The 10,827-nt window shown below is 42.7% G+C and overlaps 1 protein-coding gene across 1 annotated transcript in view; it reads left to right on the top strand.

Moving 5' to 3' along the window:
* The first annotated feature begins 36 nt into the window (after positions 1-36).
* Positions 37-10,827, top strand: part of ANAPC7 (anaphase promoting complex subunit 7) — a 76,524-nt gene continuing 65,733 nt past the window's right edge. Inside the window, exons 1-2 of the mRNA XM_089676614.1 lie at positions 37-349; positions 3,026-3,212. Coding sequence (XP_089532740.1) covers positions 189-349; positions 3,026-3,212 — 348 coding nt within the window. The 5' untranslated portion in view covers positions 37-188. The remainder of the gene's footprint in view (positions 350-3,025; positions 3,213-10,827) is intronic.

Below are 10,827 nucleotides of genomic sequence, written 5' to 3'. Positions count from 1 at the left end.
GCCCCAGAGCGCCTGTCGTGAAGCGACTAGTCACCAAAAACCGTTCTGGCTACTGGTCTGAGGCTACTTCCGGCTACGGAGGAACATGTGACTGGCTGTTCGACAGCCAGTGTATAGGGTTGGATCAGGCGCGCCACGGGCAGCTCAGTGCTGGGTTTGGTGAAGTCACCAGCAAGCGCCATGATTTAATGCGAATAGTACGGGAGCCGTGTGTGTGTGTTATTGGCTGCAGATCTGCTGTGTACAACATGAGTGTCATCGATCATGTACGGGACATGGCCGCTGCTGGCCTCCACTCCAATGTGCGCCTACTGAGCAGCCTGCTACTGACCATGAGCAACAACAACCCGTGAGTCCTACACAGATGGCTGTCATGGGGGGGAATGCCTGGGGTAAAGGGGGGCACCTTCTAGTACACATTATCAGAGGGTCACCCACAGTCTCTGCTATAGGAGTGCCCACCCTCTGGAGGAGGAGCCATGCTGTCTGCTTTGTCTTTCATCATGTCCATTAAATGACAACAAAACTCCATCAGGAAGTCCAATATGGGGGTGTGATAGTCAGGGTGGCCCCATTCTACATTCCACCGATCAGCCATAACTTTATGACCACTGGCACGTAACATGAATAACATTGATTATTTCATTACAATGGTATCTGAAAGTGGGTGGGATATATTAGGACGCAAGTGAACATGTTGTCCCTGAAGCTGAAAAAAATGGTTACCACAGTTTGTTGTGTATGGGGCTGTGTAGGCGCAGACCAGTCAGGGTACCCATATCCAAAATGAGCATCACAACTAGACCATGGAATGGAAGAAGGTGGTGTGATTTGATGAATCGCTTTTCTTTTACATCATGTGAATGAGAACTATGAGAAGGCAAGCTGGTGGAAGCAGTGTGATGCTGTGGGCAATATTCTGCTGGGAAACCTTGGGTCCTGCTATTCAGTGGTTTGAGGTGTTGAATTGGCCTTCTGATTCATCAGATCTCAGGCCGTCAAGCATCTGTGGGATGTGCTGGAAGAACAAGTCCGATCCTTGGAGGCCCCACCTTACAAACGTGCAGGACATAAAGCGGCGGTTCGCCCCCTCCACCGAAAAACAAATACTGTAGCTGCTCACTTTTAATATTAGGGCACTTACCTGTCCAGGGATCCAGCGGTGTCCTCCCACTGAGTGGATTCTTCAGTCAGCTTTCGGGTGCTGGCGCTGCCATCTTGACTAGGGGAAACCTAGTCTTCTACTGCACATGCACAAAGCATGCTGGGCTTTGTGAATGGGCCGCAGTCTTCTGAGACCTGTGAAGTGTCCCAGAGGGCTTCGGGAGGAAGGAGGGAGGGCCGTGGCACATTAAGCCGGTAGTGTGAGCGGGTGCCCATCAGGACCAGGTACCCCCCCCCCCAAAAGGTTCCAGATGTGGCAGCGAAGGGGGGGGGCGGAGACAGATGACACATTTGTTTACAGGTGAACTGTACTTGTAATCTGCTCATTCATAGAAGACTGTGGATGAATGACCCAGCTGCATGGACAGGGCCTCATATTGGCCACTCTTTTTTTAAAATTGTGATAGCAAGTGCAGGCAAAGCCTCCAGCCCACTTTCACAAAGTGGGGAGCATTGGCGGTGGAAGGTGGGTACGTAGAAGCATGTAACACCCATATTTAGGGTGTAACGTGCTCCTAAAGGTGAACTTGGCCTTTAAAAGAGAAGTGTGGGATTTAAAAAAAAGAAGAAAAAAACCAAAAAGCATTTATACTCATCTAGGTGGATGCATCATAGACTCTGCGCTGTATGTGTACCCCCATCTCTACACACAGAACTGAGCAATTTAAGACTGCTAAGGTCTCTGGTCTGCACTGAGCCAAACTATTGACTATCAGTCATTGCTCTGTGCTCTGCCCCTCACTGGAGCATTAGGCTGTGGAGTGGGTGGGAGCATCTGGCTCAGCCTCTCAGCGGCGCACCCGCCCACTCTACAGCCAGCACAGCTCCAGTGAGGGGCAGAGCAATCACTGATAGTCAGCAATGACTGATAGCTCGGTGAGAGGTTGAGCCAGCTGCTGGTCAGGCATATGGGTGGATCCTGACATTATTGTCATTATCCCCACAGAGCCTGGACCGGCTCTGTGACATCAGCCAGCAACTGGCTTTAGAATTTGAATGTGGGTCACAGGAGTGCAGAACTGAGTGTACTGTGACCCACAAGAGAAATATGGACAAAAGAGCTTTGGCCATACTTCTCCTTTAAAGGATCTGCTACTGACGACTTGGTGCCCCATACCACGGCTTACATTCAGAGTTCTTGTGGAGTTCATTCCTCAATGGATCAGGGCTGTTTTTGGTGGCAAAAAGGGGGAACTGAGCAAACTGCGGGGAACTGTGGCCATAAAGTTCTGGCTGATCGGTGTATAGAATTTGTCACATTCACTTGGACTTGTTTTGTAATGATGATGACATTTTACCACTCTTCTAAGTAGCTTCTGCACTTCTAATGAGAGTCAGTAACCTACCCATCACAAATATCCACACACGTAACTCATTTTAGAATTGGCACACTTTCAGGCAGAGTGCACTTCTTTTTTTATGACCTCACCTAAACCATCCTGCCATCCCCTTCCACTGATCCATACTTACTGAGATCTGACAACCATGACCTGTGGGGGTTGTCTACATCCCACAATGCAAGTCCTCTTTGCTTTTCTCAACCAAGTCCATCTCCCGGGTAGGTTGACGGCCCCATAGAAGTCTATGCGGCTGTAATGCACAATTTCGGCAAGCAGAGGGAGTCTTGTGGGGGTGTAAAGAGTCCCGAAGGCTGCGGGGCGTCAGATCCTGGTAAGTAAGGCGGAGGGTAGAACAGTTGAAATCAGGGCACAGGGCAAAAAATAATTTCTGTGTTGCTGTTTTACTGGGTAAATTGGTCATTTAAAGGGGTCTGTAGATTGACTGAGCCTCATGAATTTACTGTCATGCCATCTGTAGGGTAAACATTTTTCATTTTCTAATTTTATTACTTCCTACTTAGGGAGATGTTTTCACCATCACAGAAGTACCAGTTATTAGTATACCATGCAGATTCCCTCTTCCACGACAAGGAGTATCGCAATGCTGTCAGTAAATATACCATGGCTCTCCAGCAGAAAAAAGCCTTAACCAAGACTTCTAAAGTCAGGCCATCCACGGGAAATGCCGGTGCGACACCACAAAATCAGGTACAGCAGCTGCTTTCTTAAAAAAATCGACAAATCTACCCATTTGATCACAGTAGAATTTACATAAGGTGATTAATTTTTTAAGTAAGCATGTGGACAACAGGTTCACTTAAGAATCTCAATCAAAAAAGGTCGGCAACAAGGTGAGGATTAAAATGCTAATGTCTTTATTTTAAATGCAGAGTATGTTCCAAGTGACATCAGCACTAATGCGTTTCAGTCAAACAAGACCTTAGTCATAGTATAGAATAGGGATGTGCCGACATTTCGGTGGCTGAAACATATCTGCTGAAAATAGAACTGTCAGCATTTTGACAAAAGGAAACATTGAGCTGATACAGGTGCTGATAATTAGAGGCCTGGCCCCAGTGAGGGGCAGACTGACTGTTTGGCCGGGGGTTTTTGGGGGCTCTGTGTACTGTAGATGGGGGGGTGGTGGAGAAAGGCAGGAGAGAAGGTAACAGTGAGGGAGCAGTGTATACAGACAGGCTGCCTTGCTTGCAGTTGCTAAATGTCTTTGCCGTTTTTTTTACATGCAATTGCTGGCTTTTTTTTCCCTTTCACTGTGCCATTCGCCCTGCCAGTAAAGTAAACAAAGGGGCGGGGTCACCAAATGACATTACCCAGCGACCCCACCCCTGTTTACTTTAGCGGCGGGGCAAATGACAGCTCCTTCTCAGAGCTATAGTAAAAGGAAAAAAAAGTAACTGCATTTAAAAACTGGCAATTACATATTAGCAGCGGCAAGTGAGGGATCCTTATAAATGCAATGTGAATATGATATCAAGTCAAAAAACCCTTAAACCTACACTAATTCCAAATTAGAAAAAACTTTCAACCCCTGAAAGTTTAAAATCAAATAAATTAGTCCAAAAAAGAATCTTCCCTCTTTTAACAAATAGTCTACCTATATATAAAACAGCAAGACCTTCCCCATATAATTATATACGCAAACTGACAAAAAATCATAAAAGTCCAGTGTCTCGATAATCAATAAAAAAAATGTAGAACTTGAAAAGATATTTCTTGCAGTGTTGATTGTGTTCAATGATTTTTGTGAAAAACCTCAAAAATAAAGAAACTCAAAATAGTGCATTAACATAACACAAACAAAGAAAGAAAAGAGAGAAGAAAAAAAAAAAAAAAAATTATATATATTTTTTTTCTTTTTCTTCTCTCTTTTCTTTCTTTGTTTGTGTTATGTTAATGCACTATTTTGAGTTTCTTTATTTTTGAGGTTTTTCACAAAAATCATTGAACACAATCAACACTGCAAGAAATATCTTTTCAAGTTCTACATTTTTTTATTGATTATCGAGACACTGGACTTTTATGATTTTTTGTCAGTTTGCGTATATAATTATATGGGGAAGGTCTTGCTGTTTTATATATAGGTAGACTATTTGTTAAAAGAGGGAAGATTCTTTTTTGGACTAATTTAAGTGAGGGATCCTGTCTGTATACACTGCTCCCTCACTGTATACACTGCTCCTCTCCTATCCCCTACTTGCGCGCACACACACAGGACCTGTCAATTATATGCTTTCACGTAGGGGACTATTAGTCCTCTGTGATAGCAATAAATTCTTAAGTTAAAAAAATAAATAAAAACAAACGTTAAAAGTTAAAAAAAATAAAAAAATTTGAGCCTCCCCACATACGCAGATGTTTCAGTTTTGGCAGCAGATTTTTCATTTAGGTGCACCACTAGTATAGAACTATGACTAAGGTCTTGTCTGACTGAAACACGTTAGTGTTGCTTGTCACTTGAAACATTTTTACTCTGTATTTGAAATAAAGATATTAGCATTTTAATCCTCACCTGGTTGGCGACATTTCGTGATTGAGATTTGCAGGTGCAGCGGATGAGACTGCATGACTGCCACGTTGAGACCTATACTTCATCTAGGAATTGTCATATGAAGTTTTGTAGCACTTTTCTTTGTTTGAGGTTCACTTAAGAGATTTGTCTGCCAACAGAACCTACTTTTCCTTTACCCTTTTGTTCCTCCATTCATCTACTGGAATAGGCGGGTCCAACACAGGGTTCATCATCTGGTTGCCAACATCCCAAACGTTAGAGTACCAAAAATATGTTCCCTTTTAGAATGTACTGGGACTTTTAAGGCAACATCAACAACATTGTATAAACACATGAATGATTTTTTTTACAAAGATTTAAAACATCATTGAATTAAGACATTGTGCAAACTTTAAAATCACACATAAAGATAATTGCAAAAGAGCATGTTAGCTTGCTGTAAGATATAATGTATTGTTCTCCCTCTTATGTAGACCAAGGGAGGGAAAAAAGGCAAGTAGACTTCAGCTAGAGACTCAGAACTCTTTCCTCAGGGGTAAACTGAAGAGGGGGGATGGTCAAAAGACATTCTATAGAATACAGTGGATATCGATCAGAATCTATAATTATATCATTAGACGCAACAGAATTAGAAACATGTATCCGCATTGCATACCATCCAACTTCTTTACACGGATTTGCTCTCCACAATTACAAAAGCAGAATGGTCTCCTGTTAATGTGTTCACCATCAACACCTTGATGTATCCAAGGCTAAATGGAAAAACAGTTTAGGGAGAGAATGGAGGACCCCCAGAAATGTCTCACACTGGGGTCACTCAGACAATAGAACCAGGTATAAGGCTATATAGCCGAGAAAAAAATATACATTTACTAGACCATGTGCATTATTAGTCAAAAATATATATGAATAGAAAAATAGTATGACTAGATATCAATAGATAGAGGTTCATATCTAGACAAGAGGGTATAGGCTTCTTACGTTAAAATAATAAGCCAAAAATCAAAATTACATTAAAGTGCATACTACAACTGCTGCCAAATATCTACACTTTGTTCCAACCAGGCAGCACAGATCTCATTATGAAGAAAGTGTGCCAATTGGCCTGGACATGAGTATATATGGGGATTCCTATCACTAACTATGTTATTATAAGGGCTATAAAAGCAGTAGTATCTAAGTGTACAGTGCAGCACTAAAGACACTCCGTGGTAAAGTTGATAAATCATTATGCAAAACAAAGACTCTCTCATTATTTTTCCATAGTACATACTAAATGGCAGATAATACAAAATTCTTAGAGTATGGGGCAGCCAATTCTCATCTGTATCCTAAATTACATAAAAAGCCTGCCGTAATAAAACAGCCTGAGTGCGGAGAAGTCTAGCCATTTGTCCTTGACTTGAGGCTTTAAATATGGCGTTGAGACGCATGCGCAGTAAGTACCACGCAGTGCGCATGCGTGGTTCCATAGTCATGGCAACCCCCGAGGCATCCACGCGTGGCCCCACTAGGGCGGGATGACGTCACATGTCGGCACCCCACCTGCGCATGCTCCAGCAGACTGGCAAAGGTCAGTACAATGGGAGCTGCCCCAAAGGGGGGGGAGAGCGACCAAGAGCCCTCCGAATTCCTCTTAAAGTCTGCTGAAAGATTCAGGGCTGGCCATGAAGCGCAGTCGGCCCTTGTGCGCCCTTCAGGTTTTGCAGTAAGTGGATAGTGTCTCCATCTGGTAACAAATGGTCCTAATTTTTCTTCCACAAAACGACTGAGGCTTGTCTGCCAACAGAACATACTTTTCCTTTACCCATTTGTTGCTCCATTCATCTACTGGGAGCAAAGAAAATACTTGTTACATTCAGGTACAGAGAAACATGTGACTAGCTTCTTCTGACCACATTGGTGATTGGCCCAGTGCTGTGACATGGATGGGCGGAAAGACAACAAGCCCTGCATAAGCTTTGTTTGTGAATCTGATTTGAACTTACACAGGGCTTTCCATCCTTGCTCCTGGTTGCTGAATGATGCGTCGGGAGTGGAAAAAAAAGGCAAGTATACGTTTCTGGACAAGGGAACCTTTAAAGGTCAAGTTAACTTTTTACAGAAAAAAATAATTTCACATATATTTACAGAAAAAAACATTATTATTATTAATAATCATAATTTATAATAAAAAAAATATCTCTATATCTATTTATATATATATATATATATATATATATATATATATATAAAACTTTTTTTTTTGTTCAAAGCAGTCATTAAAGCATTGGAAATAATGGTGGTATATAGTAAGCGCTCATATAAATTGCAAGCAGCTGAACATATAGGAAAACACATAAAAGTCCCAAAATACATAAAAAGAAGAAATGCAGCGCTCTTGAAAAAATATTAGAAATAATAATAATAATAAACACAGTCCAATAAAAACAGTGTTCCTTGTTTCCCAGTGAAAATGGTAGAATTTTGCACTAACCAGAACGCGCAAAGATAATGCGCATATGTGTGTATATCCTGAAGATCCTTTATCCACTTAAGGCTGGTCAGGTATATGGCTTGGAAGAATGGAGATCCTACGCCCTCATGTGGTGGAAAGTGATCCAGCAGGTCAGAGCAATGACGATCTAGATGAGCCTCCAAAAGGAACTGGCACAGGAATCCCAAGGGCTACAAGGATGGAAAAGCTCCTCACAGGAGACACAGGGGAGCACTCATAGTGTAGTAATTAAAACTTTATTTGAAAGCAGCATAGGTGCAGAATACAGAAGAACAGCCAAGTATGAGCAAACACACTGACCCTGTTGGATGTCCCTAGGACGCCGTTGACATCAAGCCGCCGGTGCCACGAGGAGGCCCGGCGGCCATTTTGAGTATAGCATCAAGTTAATTAAACTCCTAGGATATTGATCTGGTCAGTTAAGTAGCAGAGGGGATTGTTAATCGGATTTCAGCTGCTTTGGTGTTAATTAAATTAACAGGTGCACTAGATGGGCAACAATGACACAACCCCCGAAACAGGAATGGTTTTACAGGTGAAGGCCACTGACATTTTTTTCCCTACTAATCTTTTCTGACTGTTTTTCACTAGTTTTGCATTTGGCTAGGGTCAGTGTCACTACTGGTAGCATGAGTCGATACCTGCACCCTACATAGGTTATAGGCAGTCCAACTCCTCCAGGATGGCACATCAATACGTGCCATTGCCAGAAGGTTTGCTGTGTCTTCCGCTCAAGAGACTAGCCTACTGCATCATCTTTTCACTTGGATTTTCGGGGTGTCTTTGAATTCAGTCCTCTGTAGGTTGATAATTTTCATTTCCATCAAACGATTGGGCATCCTTGCGTTCCTAACACATTACCTAGTCCATATCAGTATAGATATCCAGCATGATATTTTTCCCCATTGAGATATGATGTGTTTTCAAAGTGTTCTTTAATTTTTTTGAGCAGTGTATATTGGTGGAGAGGGGGTATAAAAATATGTTTAGTTAATTATGAAAACATCCTAAAGTAGTGCAAGCAGCCGCTTGATAATTTGGGTTCTCTCTTTTGTACCTCAACTCAAAGAACACCCTCTGGCCCTCTGACACACCTGGTTGAATGAAAGCTACTGCAAGCACTTATAAGAACACCAGTATAGAAAGCTTTAATTTGCCTGTGAAGTAGCACCAGCAAATAGACACTAGACCAAGTTTTCTCAACCTTCTTTTTTTTTTTTTTTTTTTTTTTTTGAGAAACCCTTGGCAATAAATTTGGGATCTTGGAGAACCCCTGAAATAATGTTCACATCTACAGCTCATGGAACATTGGTATGATCAGCGAACTGTTGATATTATTTTTAGACAGATGTTTTATAGCGGCAACAGTTTGTGCAGCGCTTTACAAAATTAAGGTAGACATTACAGTTACAATACAATTTGGTACAAGAGGAAACAGAGGGCCCTGCTCGTTAGAGCTTACAATCTAGGAGGAGGGGTTGAGTGATGCAAACAGTAATAGCTGTGGGTGATGAGCTGATGGAGGAAATAAATGGCGGTTTACTAGGTAGAAGCAAGATAGGCTTCTTTAAAGAGGTGTTCTTTAAAAAGGGATCGTCTAAAGGTGGATAGATTTGGAGACAACCGGACAGATTGGGGTAGGGAGTTCCATAGGATGTGAGAAGCTCGAGAGAAGTCCTGGAGGCGAGCATGGGAGGAGGTGACACAGGAACTAGAGAGCTGAAGGTCTTGGAAGGATCGAAGAGAGCGGTTTGGTTGATATTTTGAGACCAGGTTGGTGATGTAGCTGGAGGCAGAGTTGGGGATGGCTTTGTAAGTTGTTAGTATTTTGAATTTTATTTGTTGGGCGAATGGAAGCCAGCGGAGGGATTAGCAGATATAACAAATATTAAAACGTGCCTATACAGTGAGAAAGTTGTGCTTGCTTATTTCTGCAGAGATGCTCGATTCTGAATCAACATGAGATAAACAACACAGGGGGCAGCAATGCACATTACATGCAGGCAGGGTACCTTACGTTGAAGCAGGGCATCTTATGTTATTATTATTATACAGTATTTTTATAGCTCCAAAAGTCTGCTCAGCGCTGTACATTATAATGGGAGACAGTACACGAGACAGTACAGTAACAATACAATGCGATACACGAGGGGTTCGAGGGCCCTGCTCCTTGGAACTTACAATCTAGGAGGGAGGAGAGAGTGGTGCAGGAGGAAATAGCTGTGGGGGATGGAGTGGTGGGAAGAGCAGAGGAGATCAGCAATTAGGTGAGGGCTGGGTAGGCTTCTCTGAAGAGATGTGTTTCAGAGTGCGCCTAAAGGTGAGGAGGGAAGGTGACAGTCTGACGGATTGGGGTAGTGAGTTGTTGGGAACAGGGTACATTTTGGGGCACATTACATGGGGCACACAGCACGTACTGGTTTCCTGTCAGTTTAATATGCAGAGCATGGCAGGGAAGTGACTGATCTTTCCTCTTCTGGCTTTCTGTTCCCCACCAGCTCTTTCTCCCTTCCTGTCCATCCCAAGTGATGTCACATACAAGCACGTGGGATGGACAGGAGGGGAGGACAGGCTGGTGGGGAACAGTAGAGAAATCTGTGTTTGCTGCTACTGCTCTGAATGCAAGGGATGTGATCTACCTGTTAGCTGCCTGCATCTGATGGGTAGATCGCAGTGGAAGTCCGGTTGAGAAACCCTGCACTAGATTGTTTAGTAATAAATGAACTCTGTGTGGGTACATTAGAATAAATGGTGATTTGACCATAAATGAACGCACAGAAGGTAGATTCAGACACAGTGCACTGGAAAGTATAATCTCTATGCCAAGGTAAATTAGGATAGAGTTCTGTACCACTAGATTGAGATTAACTCATGAAGTAGTAGTGTCAGCAATAAACAGTGTAAATAAACATTGCCATGCAATATGAGTAATAATACTATGACTAGTCTAGAGTGCACTCTAGGAGAATGGCTAGGATATGGTACAATGTCACCTGAGATGTACCTTTTTGCACAAGTAATAGGTGAGGGTCTCTTGTGTAGCAGCTGTAAAGGGACTGTCTTTAGTCCTAACTCTTCAGCCGGCTAGCGTTGGTGCCTAGTTGTATAGCTTCATTCAAGCCTGTAGGCAGCAATAAGTGTAATAAATGGCTGTATGCTCAGTTCCTAAATGACTCAGTGTTTCTAGCAGCAGATAGTAAATCCCCACAACAGCAGCTCACCAGTCACTACGATATTGCATCTCACCATTCAGTCACACAGAGTGAATTTTGTCCACTCTCTGCACCCATGTGAGT

Source organism: Staurois parvus, unplaced genomic scaffold (genome assembly GCF_062004578.1).
Source record: "Staurois parvus isolate SC_StPar_1 unplaced genomic scaffold, SC_StPar_1.0 ptg000014l, whole genome shotgun sequence".
NCBI lineage: Eukaryota > Metazoa > Chordata > Amphibia > Anura > Ranidae > Staurois > Staurois parvus.
Note: the sequence above shows the minus strand (reverse complement) of the source record. Positions and strands in the feature narration are given on the sequence as shown.